This window comes from Hylobates moloch, unplaced genomic scaffold, assembly GCF_009828535.3.
Source record: "Hylobates moloch isolate HMO894 unplaced genomic scaffold, HMol_V3 SCAFFOLD_11, whole genome shotgun sequence".
Lineage (NCBI taxonomy): Eukaryota > Metazoa > Chordata > Mammalia > Primates > Hylobatidae > Hylobates > Hylobates moloch.
In genome coordinates, this window is record NW_026652286.1 from 46,067,794 (window position 1) to 46,084,422 (window position 16,629).

Consider the following 16,629-nt stretch of genomic DNA (forward strand, 5'->3'; position numbering starts at 1 on the left):
CCTGCATTGGCCTCCCAAAGTGTTGGGATTACACATGTGAGCCACCCCACCTAGCTGGTCCTCTTGATATAGGCAATTAGAAAATAACACTAAACTTAAGAACTTATTTTTCCTAGGCTATCAGGTCTCAGTAATTTTTCTCAGGGCAGTATGTCTTGCAATTATGCAATTATGAGAGATTTGAATTTTCTTATTTATACTTCTCTATATTTTCCAAATTTTCTACATATGTATTATATTTAATTAAGAAAAAGTGATGCAAATTAAAAAGAAAAGACAACTCCCTGGAGAACAGTTTAGGGTGCAAAATAAGCCTGGGCTCAGGCTCTTCTCTATACGGTAAGGGGGCTGCCCTTCATGACTGAGAAGATTCTCTTTTCATTGGACAAGCTACCATGCAATGACCTTCATTCTCATATTCTTTGCTACTTATTCCTCATTTCTGACATGAAGTAGCTGAGGACAAATAGGTCTCTGTCACTCCATGAATTTCTATTTTATATAGGCTCCATTCTGTATAGTGAAATCAAAGGCTGGATCTACCAAACAGTGATACAACCGTAGGTCTATAAATTGCTTAACAAATCAAGGAATGCATATTTTCCAGAGGAGTAATCATGAAGTTCCCACAGTTCCTTGGGCACATTCCTGGTGACACTAAATTCATCACATACTGCATAACATTTGTTTGGACAGCTTGCTGTCCTTTAGACTGGAACCTAGCTAAAAGATGAGAAAAGGTATTACACTATGTTCCCTACACTCTCCATACCTGGCATAACATCTTCCTGCATGAAAAACTTGATAAATATTCACTGAAAACACAAGTAAATTGGCCAACCTAGAGCGGGACAAAGGAGCAGTGTGCCACAATAGCAAATCTAGGTATAGCTTTGACTGGAAAACACATTCCTCTAACTCCCTGAGCCTCACTCACACATATATAATGAGAAGTATTGAACCAGATTCAAGAACCCCTTTGGTTGAGCAGGTGGCTCATGCTTGTAACCCCAGCACTTTGGGAGGTTGAGGAGGGAGGATTGCTTAAGGTCAAGAGTTCAAGACCAGTCTGGGCAACATAGCATGACCCCATCTGTAAAAAAAAAAAAAAAAATTTGGGGGTATAGTGGTGCACGTCTGTAGTCCCAGCTATTTGGAAGAATGAAGTAGGAGGACTGTTTGAGCTCAGGAGTTCACAGCTGCAGTGAGCATAATCCTACCACTGTACTCCGGCCTGGGAAACAAAGTGAGATCCTGTCTCAAAAAATTAAGAAAAAAAAAAGATCCCCTTCAACTTGGAAAGTTTTTGATTCTATAAATACTTGAAGCTGTATTCCCCAGAGTGGGGGTCAAGTAATTCTTACCCACTGGGGATGAAGTATGATGCAGGGTTCTGCCTAAAATGAAGGTAGTACATCCTAAACATACTTGAGGAGTGCTTTGGCTAAGCAGATCATGGAGAAAAGGAATGGCTCGGAAGAGTTAAATTTAACATCCGATTAACAGGACAACCCACCATTCTCCCTTTGCAGTTAATATTCTAGTCATCAAGAACTTCCCTCAACTCTTTCTTGACTTGAGACTTTGTATTTGTTTTCCCCTCTGACTACAGTAAATCCTGCCCCTTCATTCCTCAGCTCAGGTGTGTTCCAGGAAGCCTCCTCTGACATCCTAAGTCTGGGTTAGATGTCTCCTATCAGAGTACCCTGTATTTGTCTAATCATACTATACTGTACTTTTTATGTCCAACACTGACTGTAAGCTCTGTGAGGACAGGGACCATGCCTGTTTTATTTTACCTTTGCATCCCTAGTACTTAGCATGGTGCCTGGCACAGAATAGAAACTTAAATAAAATATCTGCTGAACACAGCTTGGTTGGATTTGAGTACTTTCTATACTAGATGTGTTCAGTTTGTGTGGAAACGATAGAATTAACCCATTTATGCTGGAGTCTGCAAATGTTTTTGTAAAAAATCAGACCTTGGTAATGACCTTGAGCAGTAGGATATAAATAACTCCCACAAGCTTAGCGTTCCAATAATGGAACACTAGGCATAAATGGGTTAAGGGGAGAGAGACATCTACATACACTGAGTAGTGGTCAGTGTGGTCTAGGCATTTTCCTCACTTTCATTTATGACCAGATCTTACTAAGACCCTCTTGAAGTCCTGGAAGGTAGGGAATGTATTTTATTCTCTATACTCCAATAGTCCTAGCATACTACCTGACACATAGTAGACATAATAATAAAAATAGCTCCATTTATTAAGCAACAATTATGTGCCAAGTACTTTACATATATTATCTCTAATCCTCACAAATTCTGCAAGGCCAGTACTATTATTCTAATTTTATAAATAAGAAAGATAACAGGAAAGAGGTGAAGTGATTTAATTCGGGCCACATAGTTATTATAGTAAACAGCAGAGCCAAGATTTGAACCCAGGTCTGCATAAGACCAAAGTTTATTCTCTTTTTCCTGCTAAAATAAGTGCTGAATTGTGAACCCTGGTCTGCTTGAGAATCTCTGTGGTACTTTAGATAGAAGAGAGAAAAAGCCTAGTAAGGAAGGTGGAGCCCAGTTAAATACAGCAAGAATTCCTTGTGTTGATTCAGAGAAAAGTGAGTTATGATCGGCTCTTGCTGTATTTATGAGGTTGGGTAGCAGTGGAGGAACTAAGTAAATCCAAAGCAGCAACATAGAACTCATCATCAAAACAAAGGACTCACAGGAGCACTCACCAACAGGAGCACAGGCGGAGAGAAAAGTCAGTCAATTCCCTTTACATTCTGATTTCTCTCAGCTCTTTACTAGGGTTTGAGGTTAGCTCCAAAAATCACCACTGGCAAACAAAAAACTGTGACTCTGTAGGCTGTGTAGGTGACTCAAAACAAATGAAGACTTGGAAATCAGGGCCTAGCTGGAATATTAAAGAAGCTGGACTTAGAGGAGAGATTTAGTGAGACAAAATTTTCTAAGCTGTGAGATGGTCAGACGTCCTCATCACCACAATTTTCCAAGGTTTCCAATCTTACTAGCATGGTGAAGTACAAACAGTGAAGGCTGTACAGCCAGTAAGAACTGGGTTCAAATACTGGCTCCACCAATTAATAGCTATATGACCTTAGTCAAGCCACTAAATTTCCTTGGGCTTCAGCTTTTACAGCTATAAAATTAGACTAATTTTATTTTTACCGTCAAGAATTAGAGATGTTTGTAAAGTTCTTAGCACATTATTGCTCAGTAATAAAAACAAGAAAAACTGATATGGTATTTACTGTCAGGCCCTTACTTAATTCTCCAAAAACCCTATGAAGTAGGTACTATTATTAGCCTCAATTTTATAGATATGGAAATAGGCACAGATAAGTCATTTACCCAAGGTCACACTGCTAAAGTAAGGGGCAGAATTGGCATTTAAATCCAAAGAATCTGGCTTCAGAGTCAAGCCTCTTAATGTTGCTGTGTTATGCCTCTTAATAAAACTGGGTCCAAAGACCATAATATCAGCACATCCCTCTTGGGAAGGTTCTTAAAATAAGAAAAAATATGTGGTTAGACTCTCTTCTTGTGTACTACCTGATAATGCAAGGGTCTTGGTTAATAAGCCAGAGTCAACAGAAGGCTTAATATCATCATACAAATGTGGGGGGAAACCACTTGTATGTCGCAGGCTGTACATTGTGATGCTTGACAGATACAACAGGAAAGACTGAAATGTACTTGGATTTCTGCACTAAGCAGGTAGTCAAACAAAATTATATAATTTTTAAGTACTTGAATTCTGTAGGAGAATAGGCCAGGTATGGTGGCTCACGCCTGTGGTCTCAGCACTTTGGGAGGCCAAGGCAGGAAGATTGCTTGAGCCCAGGAGTTAGAGATAGAGGAGTTAGAGCCTGGCAACATAGTGAGACCTTGTCTGTACAAAAAAATAATTAGCAGCCGGGCGCGGTGGCTCACGCCTGTAATCCCAGCACTTTGGGAGGCCGAGGCGGGTGGATCACGAGGTCAGGAGATCGAGACCACCCTGGCTAACACACTGAAACCCCGTCTCTACTAAAAATATAAAAAATTAGCCGGGCGTGGTGGCAGGCGCCTGTAGTCACACCCTTGGTGGGCTGAGGCAGGAGAATGGCGTGAACCTGGGAGGCGGAGTTTGCAGTGAGCCAAGATCGTGCCACTGCCCTCCAGTCTGGGTGACACAGCAAGATTCTGTCTCAAAAAAAAAAAAAAAAAAAAAAAAAAATTAGCTAGGCATACTGGTATGTGCTTGTGGTCCCCACTACTCAGGAGACTGAGATGATCATGCCACTGCACTCCAGCTTAGGTGACAGAGCAAGATCTTGTTAAAAAAAAATTTTTTTTTTACAGGAGAATAATGTGGCCTTCTGGGGGATTACCCTCTACCACATATCTGCATTCCCAGCACTGTCGGGAATGCTTCACTTGGTTTGAAAAAAAAGGAATGGTAAATTGTTAACAGGATGTGAGCTTATTTTTACAAGCAAGCAGATATTCTTGTAACAGAGTTCATACCTCCTTTATGCCAAACTTTGAAGACCAGGGTTTGTTGTGGGTCCAGAAGCAGCTCTTTTGATAGCCTATTAAGAAAAACAACCACTGTAAACTAAGTGTATAGGAACTTTCTGTAGCATAAAACTTAGATTTGAAGAACATCTTGTAATTTGCAAAGCACTTTCCCAACACTATTTCATCTTCTTAGCCATCTTCTAGGATATATTTTTATCTTCACAGTTAAAATGAGGGGATGGAAGCTCAGAGAGGTGAAGTAACTTGCCAAGACTTGAAAACAGGCTCCCCTGACACAACATTTCCTCCCCACCACTCCCAAAGTTTCCCTAAGACAGAGGAGGAAGTATGGAAAAGAAGTTCCTCAACATGCATTTAAGACTTTTATTGGAATAGGTAAGGATTCTGCTTATGCCTTAGAATGAGAGAATGGAGAGAAGGGAAGAGGAGGAGAAAAAAAAAATTTACTGAGTGCCTACCTTGGGCCAGGCATGGCCCCACGTGTTTCATTTTTTTTTTTAATTAATTTTTTTGCACACAAAACAATAAACATTTTCTAAAAATACATACAAACAGAAAGATGCGTATCAAACATATTAGGAAGGTTGCACATGGGAAGATGGGGAATAGAAATGGGGAGTGGGAATTAAAGAAAATAAATGAGAGAGGGACTTTGTATGGATCAATGATAATAACTCAATCCTCTATTTGACAAAGAAGAAGGAGAAGGAAGAGGAAGAAAAAAAGTGGGATAAAGGATCAGAAAGGGAGGAAAATAGAAAAAATTAGAGTATGACTCCAGGGTAGACCTGTTTTGTTGTCGCTGGGTTGGTTGGTTGGTTTGTCTGTTGTATTTTTCATATGTTTCGCCATGTCGGCCAGGCTGGTCTCGAACTCCTAGCCTGAAGTGATCAACCTGCCTCGGCCTCCCAGATTGCTGGGACTACAGGCGTGAGCCACCACGTCCAGCCCCCACATTGCTTCTGGCCTCCGTGGTAGACCTCCCAGACGGGGCGGTCGGGCAGACGCGCTCCTCACTTCCCAGACGGGGCGGCCGGGCAGAGGCGCTCCTCACTTCTTCCCAGACGGGGCGGCCGGGCAGAGGCGCTCCTCACTTCTTCCCAGACGGGGCGGCCGGGCAGAGGCGCTCCTCACTTCCCAGACGGGGCGGCGGGGCTGAGACGCTCCCCACCTCCCAGAGGGGGGCGGCGGCCGGGCAGGGGCTGCAATCCCAGCAGCCTGGGAGGCCAAGGCAGGCGGCTGGGAGGCGGAGGCTGCAGCGAGCCAAGACCACGCCACCGCACTCCAGCCCGGGCAACACCGAGCACCGAGTGAGCGAGCCTCCGTCTGCAGTCCCAGCACCTCGGGAGGCCGAGGCGGGCAGAGAAGTCGGGGTCAGGAGCTGGAGACCAGCCTGGCCAACCTGGTGAAACCGCACCTCCAGCCAAAGGAGAAAAAGCAGGCAGCGGTGGTGGCGCGCGCCGGCAATCCCAGGCAGCCCGCAGGCCGGGGCAGGAGAATCACGGGAGCCGGAGGCAGGGAGTCTGCAGCGAGCCGACTAGATTCCAGCCTGGGCCACAGAAAGGACAGGAAAGGAAAGGAAAGGGGAAAGAGGAAAGGAAAGGAAAGGAAAGGAGGCCACATGTTTCATATACATTTAATCTGCACAAAAGCCTATAACATGGACATTATTATCCTTATTTTACAGATGATAAGGTTGGGCTCAGAGAAGTAAAATGGTTTGCTTGAGGTCACTTAAGAGTCAGTAAGTAGTAGGGCTGGGATTTGAACCATGGCTTGCCTGACCTCAATGCTACACCATGCAGATGCAAGGCAACAAAACAAGAAAATGCCTAACTTTCACACCAGATAAAGAAGCTGAAGTGGAATCCACTGAACACCTCCGATACATTTATATATTATATAAATTACAGTTTTAAGTGACACAGCTTTGGAAAGTTCCAAACCAGGTGCCAGTGCTCCAAGTAAGCAAGATGGAGATCTAGAGAAAACCAAGAGGCTTGATTTCATTCCCCAAACACTACTGGGGAAGTGAACAGAGCCTACTTCCCGACCAATGAGAGGCACAGTGCTAAAATGAAACAAATATTGGTCAGAGATTCTAATTCTAGGTGGGAGTCAAAAGATTCACCTCTGAATTCTAGTTCTGCTATTATCACCTGAGTGACTCTGGCCATGCACTTAGCTTCTTCCAGGCCTGGTTCTCTTACCTGTTAAATGGGATAATACTATTGACCTGCAAGTTGCTATGAAGATCAAAGGAAACAATTTTGTGATAAAGGAACTATAAATAGTGCCATTATTCATTTTTCTTCCAATCCTGCCTCTGTTACCAACAGACTATGTAGCCTCCCTGGGCCACAGTCTCCTCAACTGTAAAGTGAAGAGATGAAATCAGGAGATTGCTAATGTTCCTTCATCACGTTTGTTAAGTTTTGTAATTGTGTTAGGTTTTTAGGTTGTGAATGAACAAGTCACCTCCACTTAGAAGCTCAGTCCTCTGGTTTCCTGCCTTTTGGGGAGGATTTGATATTTTATATGAAGTACTCTGGCCACTATGGCCAGAATTTCTATAATTTCCAGTAGCTCACCATAGATAGCACTGAGTTTTCACTGCAGTTCTAGCTCCTGACTCAGGCCAGCCTCTCAAATTACAAATCACTGAACATGTGACCAACTGCTGAGACTCAATAAGTACACGAACACTGTGAGAAAACAGAAGACCAGACACCATGGGTATGGCTAGTGTTGGTGGACAAGAATTAAACTTTATAAAAGGTGATACAGTATAACTTCTAATAATGATTTTGTTACTATTATCATAACATTGCATCACATTTAATAAAGTTTAATTCTTGGCTTCCTATGCCAGCCCCCTCACATTTAATTAGCCCTCTTTGTCCTAATAAAATCTGAGTGGCACAGCACAGTGGCTGACAGAACTTTACCTCCTATTTTTTGAGCCTCCCAAAGGAGACCTAACATTTGTTGTATACCTGCTATGTACCATGAGGCCCTAAATGTCATCTAATTTGGACCTAACAATGACCTTATAAAAATGATCCCCACTTTACAGATGAGGAATCTGTGGCTCAGAGATGTTATGTAACTTGATCACACAGTCAGTAAATTACAGAGATGGAGTTGGAGGCCAAGTGTCTCTGGTTCAAATGCCCAGTGTCTTTCACTACACCAGAAGTTTTTTCCAAGGGTGAAAATCCACAGCCTTTTCTGATATTAGTTCTCTTTGTTCGGAATATCTTTCCGACTCTTATTCACCTCGATAACTTATATACATTCTTCAGTATTTAGCTGAGGTGTCTTATTTATGAAGCCTTCCCTGAACTTCTCGGTTGTCCTAAATAATCTTTTTTTCTGAGCTCTACCAGCATCCCCTTCTTATTTCTCTTTATTGTAATTTTTTTTTTTTTTGAGACAGGGTCTTGCTATATTGCCCAGACAAGTTTCGAACTCCTGGGCTCAAGCGATTCTCCCACCTGGGCTCCACCATCCTCCAATGCCACCCCTCCCCTCCCCCAGTAGCTGGGATTACAGGCATGTGTCACCACACCCAGCTTGATGGTAATTTGTTATTGATATTTTTTTCCCAGGTAAGAACCATGAACTCCTCAATTGCATGGAGTATCTTAATCATCTTTAATTCCAAGCACCTAAAACAGAGAGGTCCTCTCACTGAATAATTTTTGAGCATACTGAGAAGAGTTAAAAACACTAAAACAAAACCTTTAAACCACTGCTTGCTGTGAATTCATAAACACTAGGATTAAATAATTGCTTGGATAAGAAAAGCATTTTCCAGGTCTGCTCAAAAATTGTGCTGGTTATAGTCCTTGCTCTGACTTTGTGTCTTGGAAAAAAAAGCATATTCTGGAAGGCTGACGAACAACAGATAACACAAACCTTGACTGCTGTTGAAAATTCCAGATGGGGGAATCTGTGTTTTCAACCACTTGGGTGTATACAGGAGATGACTCATCGGCTGTTGCAAAGGATACACAACAACTGGGTATCGATACTTTCCGCTCTGTCAAGGGGCTCCCTGAAATAGAATACAGTGCAGTGACTGTACTTTAGGGTACACAAGAAGCCTCAGATTATACAGGCACAAGCAGGACTATTCCTGCCCCTCTTCTTCCTATGGGATCTTTGCTCAAGCTATCCCCCTGTGTCTGAAATGTTTTCAGGCTGGGTGTAGTGGCTCAAGCCTGTAATCCCAGTACGTTGGGAGGCCAAGGTAGGAGGACAGCTTGAGCGCAGAAATTCAAGACCAGCTTGGGCAATATAGTGAGATCCCATGTATAAAAAAAAATTAACCAAGCATGGTGGCACATGCCTGTAGTCCCAGCTACTCAGGAGGTGGGATGATCTCTTGAGTCTGGGAGACAGAGGCTGCAGTGAGCTGAGATTGCACCACTGCACTCCAGACTGGGGGACAGAGTGAGACCGTGTCAATCAATCAATCAACGAAATGTTTTCAGTGACCTTTCTGCTATTATTCTGTCTTCTTAAGGCTCAGTTCATATATATTCCCCAAAAAGAAGTGACTTCTCTCATGTTCTGTACTTTGTGGGAAGATGGAAAATACTGTGTTGAGAGGGAAAAGACAGGACAGAACTACAAAGAGTCCTGAACCTAAGAGTCAGATGACCAAATATTAGCTCTGCCATATATATGCAATGTGATTTTGGGCAAGAACTATCTAGGCCACAGCTTCTTCAACTGTAAAATTGGGCATATTATACTTACACTTCCAAAGATATTGTAAGGATTAAGATAAATACTAAGAGTAAATAACACTTACATATCACTTACTGTGTGCCAGGCACTGTTCTATGTACTTTATATATATTAACTCATTTAATCCTTACAACAACCCTCTAAGATAGCTATTTCTATCATATCAATTATTTCTATCATATAGATTTCTATCATTATTTCTATCATTGTTATTTCTAACATTATTATTTCTATCATATAGATTTCTAAAAATTGGGTACTGAGAAATTAAATTAGTTGGCCACATATTTATTAAATGGTAGAACTGAGACTCCAATTCAAGCATTCTGGCTCCAGAGTCCATGCTCTAAACTGTCTCCTATATTGCCTCTACTACAGGGTTAACAAATGTAAAATACTGGGTGCTGATGAGAATACCTAATGTTAATTTTTACAAGATCAGGTTTCCAATGTGGGAGACTTGGTCAAGTTATTCTGTCTTAAGACAGTGTAAAATGAAGATGTCTGATGATACTAGATAGTCTAACCGAGCTGTCTGGGAAGATAACCCACTAGCCACATGTGGCTATTCACCTTTAAATTAATTAAAACTAAAGATAAAAAATTCACTTCCTTGGTTGCACTAGCCATATTTCAAGTGCTCGACAGCCACATGGGGCTAGTGGCTACCATACTGGACACTGAACCCATAGAACATTTCCATCATAGCAGAAAGTTCTTTTGGATAGCACTGAATAATAGACACTTTACAAAATATAGACTATATATTTCATGAGATCACTTTCAGCTCTAAAACGCTATGAATGTCAGGATTACAGATGAAGGAAAAGAGCAGAGCAGAAAAGAATAGAATAGAAGAAGTATGTCCTAAACATAATCGACATGCTCCAGGGAACAGATTCTATATGTGTATTCTAACTGGTTTGTCTTCTTTATAACTGTCTAGCTCAAGAATTCTCTCCTGGCTAACACGGTGAAACCCCATCTCTGCCAAAAAATACAAAAAATTAGCCAGGCGTGGTGGCAGCCGCCTGTAGTCCCAGCTACTTGGGAGGCTGAGGCAGGAGAATGGTGTGAACCCGGAAGGCGGAGCTTGCAGTGAGCCGAGATCGTGCCACTGCACTCCAGCCTGGGCAACAGAGCGAGACTCCACCTCAAAAAAAAAAAAAAAAAAAAAAAAAAGAATTCTCCAAATCCATACTCCTACTTCTCCTGGTAGGTGAAGTTCATCTTTGAGGCTCCACCCTTTTCTCTATCTCGCTGCTCCTTTCAGTAAGTACTCCTTTAGGGGCTTCCGTCTGTCCCTCTGGACAGAAAGCATTCTGATGAACAAATTCACGCTCAGGAACTGTGGATTTTATTCCTCTCCACATGCAGTTTAACATTTAACAAGTAGTCTTGAAAGAGGTTCCAAGATGGCCGAATAGGAACAGCTCCAGTCTGCAGCTCCCAGCGTGAGCGATGCAGAAGACGAGTGATTTCTGCATTTCCAACTGAGGTACCGGGTTCATCTCACCGGGGCTTGTCAGACAGTGGGTGCAGCCCACAGAGCAGGGTGTGGCATTGCCTCACCCGGGAAGCACAAGGGGTCGGGGAATTCCCTTTCCTCGCAAAGGGAAGCCGTGACAGATGGTACCTGGAAAATCAAGACACTCCCACCCTAATACTGCACTTTTCCAATGGCCTTAGCAAACGGCACACTGGGAGATTGTATCCCGCGCCTGGCTCGGAGGGTCCCACGTCCATGGAGCCTCGCTCACTGCTAACACAGCAGTCTGAGATTGAACTGCAAGGTGGCAGCGAGGCTGGGGGAAGGATGTCCACCATTGCTGAGGCTTGAGTAGGTAAACAAGCAGCGGGAAGCTTGAACTGGGTGGAGCCTACCGCAGCTCAAGGAGGCCTGCCTGCCTCTGTAGACTCCACCTCTGGGGGCAGGGCATAGCTGAACAAAAGGCAGCAGAAACTTCTGCAGACGTAAACGTCCCTGTCTGACAGCTTTGAAGAGAGTAGTGGTTCTCCCAGCACGGAGTTTGTGATCTGAGAACAGACAGACTGCCTCCTCAAGTGGGTCCCTGACCCCCGAGTAGCCTAACTGGGAGACACCTCCCAGTAGGGGCTGACTGACACCCATACAGCTGGGTGCCCCTCTGAGACGAAGCTTCTGGAGGAAGGATCAGGCAGCAACATCTGCTGTTCTGCAATATTTGCTGTTCTGCAGACTCTGCTGGTGACACCCAGGCAAACAGGGTCTGGAGTGGACCTCCAGCAAACTCCAACAGACCTGCAGCTGAGGGTCCTGAAAGTTAGAAGGAAAACTAACAAACAGAAAGGACATCCACACCAAAACCCCATCTTGACGTCACCATCATCAAAGACCAAAGGTAGATAAAACCACAAAGATGGGGAGAAACCAGAGCAGAAAAGCGGAAAATTCTAAAAATCAGAGCGCCTCTTCTCCTCCAAAGAACACAGCTCCTCTCCAGCAACGGAACAAAGTTGGATGGAGAATGACTTTGATGAGTTGAGAGAAGAAGGCTTCAGACGATCAGTAATAACAAACTTTTCTGAGCTAAAGGAGGATGTTCGAACCCATCGCAAAGAAGCTAAAAACCTTGAAAAAAGATTAGACGACTAACTAACTAGAATAAACAGTGTAGAGAAGTCCTTAAATGACCTGATGGAGCTGAAAACCATGGCATGAGAACTACGTGACACATGCACAACCTTCAGTAGCCTATTTGATCAAGTGGAAGAAAGGGTATCAGTGATGGAAGATCAAATGAATGAAATGAAGCGAGTAGAGAAGTTTAGAGAAAAAAGAGTAAAAAGAAACGAACAAAGCCTCCAAGAAATATGGGACTACGTGAAAAGACCAAATCTACATCTGACTGCTGTACCTGAAAGTGACGGGGAGAATGGAACCAAGTTGGAAAACACTCTTCAGAATATTATCCAGGAGAACTTCCCCAATCTAGCAAGGCAGGCCAACATTCAAATTCAGGAAATATAGAGAACGCCACAAAGATACTCCTCGAGAAGAGCAACTCCAAGACACATAATTTTCAGATTCACCAAAGTTGAAATGAAGGAAAAAATGTTAAGGGCGGCCAGAGAGAAAGGTCGGGTTACCCACAAAGGGAAGCCCATCAGACTAACAGTGGATCTCTCGGCAGAAACTCTACAAGCCAGAAGAGAGTGGGGGCCAATATTCAACATTCTTAAAGAAAATAATTTTCAACCCAGAATTTCATATCCTGCCAAACTGAGCTTCATAAGTGAAGGCGAAATAAAATCCTGTACAGACAAACAAATGCTGAGAGATTTTTGTCACCACCAGGCCTGCCTTACAAGAGCTCCTGAAGGAAGCACTAAACATGGAAAGGAACAACCGGTACTGGCCACTCCAAAAACATGCCCAATTGTAAAGGCCATCAACGCTAGGAAGAAACTGCGTCAACTAACAAGCAAAATAATGACAGGATCCATAATGACAGGATCAAATTCACACATAACAATATTAATCTTAAATGTAAATGGGCTAAATGCTCCAATTAGAAGACACAGACTGGCAAATTGGATAGAGTCAAGACCCATCAGTGTGCTGTATTCAGGAAACCCATCTCACATGCAGAGACACATATAGGCTGAAAATAAAGGGATTGAGGAAGATCTACCAAGCCAATGGAAAACAAAAAAAAGCAGAGGTTGCAATCCTAGTCTCTGATAAAACAGACTTTAAACCAACAAAGATCAAAAGAGACAAAGAAGGCCATTACATAATGGTAAAGGGATCAATTCAACAAGAAGAGCTAACTATCCTAAATGTATATGCACCCAATACAGGAGCACCCAGATTCATAAAACAAGTCCTTAGAGATCTACAAAGAGACTTAGACTCCCACACAATAATAATGGGAGACGTTAACACCCCACTGTCAACATTAGACAGATCAACAAGACAGAAAGTTAACAAGGATATCCAGGAACTGAATTCAGCTCTGCACCAAGCAGACCTAATAGACAGCTACAGAACGCTCCACCCCAAATCAACAGAATATACATTCTTCTCAGCACCACATCACACTTATTCTAAAATTGACCACACAGTTGGAAGTAAAGCACTCCTTGGCAAATGTAAAAGAACAGAAATTATAACAAACTGTCTCTCAGACCACAGTACAATCAAACTAGAACTCAGGATTAAGAAACTCACTCAAAACCGCTCAACTACGTGGAAAATGAACAACCTGCTCCTGAATGACTACTGGGTACGTAACGAAATAAAGGCAGAAATAAAGATGTTCTTTGAAACCAATGAGAACGAAGACACAACATACCGGAATCTCTGGGACACATTTAAAGCAGTGTGTAGAGGGAAATTTATAGCACTAAATGCCCACAAGAGAAAGCAGGAAAGATCTAAAATTGACACCCTAACATCACCATTAAAAGAACTAGAGAAGCAAGAGCAAACACATTCAAAAGCTAGCAGAAGGCAAGAAATAACTAAGATCAGAGAAGAACTGAAGGAGATAGAGACACAAAAAACCCTTCAAAAAAATCAATGAATCCAGGAGCTGGTTTTTTGAAAAGATCAACAAAATTGATAGACCTCTACCAAGACTAATAAAGAAGAAAATAGAGAAGAATCAAATAGACACAATAAAAAATGATAAAGGGGATATCACCACTGATCCCACAGAAATACAAACTATCATCAGAGAATACTATAAACATCTCTACGCAAATAAACTAGAAAATCTAGAAGAAATGGATAAATTCCTGGACACATACACCCTCCCAAGACTAAACCAGGAAGAAGTTGAATCCCTGAATAGACCAGTAACAGGTTCTGAAATTGAGGCAATAATAGCCTACCAAACAAAAAAAGTCCAGGACCAGACGGATTCACAGCTGAATTCTACCAGAGGTACAAGGAGGAGCTGGTACCATTCCTTCTGAAACTATTCCAATCAATAGAAAAAGAGGGAATCCTCCCTAATTCATTTTATGAGGCCAACATCATCCTGATACCAAAGCCTGGCAGAGACACAACAGAAAAAGAGAATTTTAGACCAATATCCCTGATGAACATTGATGCAAAAATCTTCAATAAAATACTGGCAAACCGAATCCAGCAGCACATCAAAAAGCTTATCCACCACGATCAAGTTGGCTTCATCCCTGGGATGCAAGGCTGGTTCAACATATGCAAATCAATAAACGTAATCCAGCATATAAACAGAACCAAAGACAAAAACCACATGATTATCTCAATAGACGCAGAAAAGGCCTTTGACAAAATTCAACAACACTTCATGCTAAAAACTCTCAATAAACTAGGTATTGATGGGACATATCTCAAAATAATAAAAGCTATTTATGACAAACCCACAGCCAATATCATACTGAATGGGCAAAAACTGAAAGCATTCCCTTTGAAAACTGGCACAAAACAGGGATGCCCTCTCTCACCACTCCTATTCAACATAGTGCTGGAAGTTCTGGCCAGGGCAATCAGGCAGGAGAAGGAAATAAAGGGTATTCAGTTAGGAAAAGAGGAAGTCAAATTGTCCCTGTTTGCAGATGACATGATTGTATATTTAGAAAACCCCATTGTCTCAGCCCCAAATCTCCTTAAGCTGATAAGTAACTTCAGCGAAGTCTCAGGATACAAAATCAATGTGCAAAAATCACAAGCATTCCTATACACCAATAACAGACAAACAGAGAGCCAAATCATGAGTGAACTCCCATTCACAATTGCTTCAAAGAGAATAAAATACCTAGGAATCCAACTCACAAGGGATGTGAAGGACCTCTTCAAGGAGAACTACAAACCACTGCTCAATGAAATAAAAGAGGACACGAACAAATGGAAGAATATTCCATGCTCATGGATAGGAAGAATCAATACTGTGAAAATGGCCATACTGCCCAAGGTAATTTATAGATTCAATGCCATCCCCCCATCAAGCTACCAATGACTTTCTTCACAGAATTGGAAAAAACTACTTTAAAGTTCATATGGAATCAAAAAAGAGCCCAAATTGCCAAGACAATCCTATGCCAAAAGAACAAAGCTGGAGGCATCACACTACCTGACTTCAAACTATACTACAAGGCTACAGTAACCAAAACAGCATGGTACTGGTACCAAAACAGAGATATAAACCAATGGAACAGAATAGAGCCCTCGGAAATAATACCACACATCTACAACCATTTGATCTTTGACAAACCTGACAAAAACAAGAAATGGGAAAAGGATTCCCTGTTTAATAAATGGTGCTGGGAAAACTGGCTAGCCATATGTAGAAAGCTGTAACTGGATCCCTTTCTTATACCTTATACAAAAATTAATTCAAGATGGATTAAAGACTTAAATGTTAGACCTAAAACCGTAAAAACCCTAGAAGAAAACCTAGACAATACCATTCAGGACCTAGGCATGGGCAAGGACTTCATGACTAAAACACCAAAAGCAATGGCAACAAAAGCCAAAATTGACAAATGGGATCTAATTAAACTAAAGAGCTTTTGTACAGCAAAAGAAACTACCATCAGAGTGAACAGGCAACCTACAGAATGGGAGAAAATTTTTACAATCTACCCATCTGACAAAGGGCTAATATCCAGAATCTACAAAGAACTTAAACAAAGTTACAAGAAAAAAATCAAACAACCCCATTGAAAAGTGGGCAGAGGATATGAACAGACACTTCTCAAAAGAAGACATTTGTGCAGCCAACAGACACATGAAAAAAGCTCATCATCAGTGGCCATCAGAGAAATGCAAATCAAAACCACAATCAGATACCATCTCACACCAGTTAGAATGGCGATCATTACAAAGTCAGGAAACAACAGGTGCTGGAGAGGATGTGGAGAAACAGGAACACTTTTACACTGTTGGTGGGACTATAAACTAGTTCAACCATTGTGGAAGATGGTGTGGCAATTCCTCAAGGATCTAGAACTAGAAATACCATTTGACCCAGCCATCCCATTACTGGGTATATACCCAAAGAATTATAAATCATGCTGCTATAAAGACACATGCACACGTATGTTTATTGTGGCACTATTCACAATAGCAAAGACCTGGAACCAACCCAAATGTCCATCAATGATAGACTGGATTAAGAAAATGTGGCACATATACACCATGGAATACTATGCAGCCATAAAAAAGGATGAGTTCATGTCGTTTGTAGGGACATGGATGAAGCTGGAAACCATCATTCTCAGCAAACTATCGCAAGAACAAAAAACCAAACACCGCATATTCTCACTCATAGGTGGGAATTGAACAA

The 16,629-nt window shown here is 42.0% G+C and overlaps 1 protein-coding gene across 10 annotated transcripts in view; it reads right to left on the bottom strand.

The window, feature by feature from the left end:
* C2CD3 (C2 domain containing 3 centriole elongation regulator) overlaps window positions 1-16,629 on the bottom strand; it is a 164,046-nt gene that overhangs the window by 37,455 nt on the left and 109,962 nt on the right. For all 10 annotated transcript variants that reach the window (XM_058446740.1, XM_058446742.1, XM_058446744.1 and 7 more), the window contains 2 exons: window positions 8,477-8,615; window positions 4,541-4,605 (listed from right to left, as the gene is read on the bottom strand). In XM_058446740.1, coding sequence (XP_058302723.1) covers window positions 4,541-4,605; window positions 8,477-8,615 — 204 coding nt within the window. The remainder of the gene's footprint in view (window positions 1-4,540; window positions 4,606-8,476; window positions 8,616-16,629) is intronic.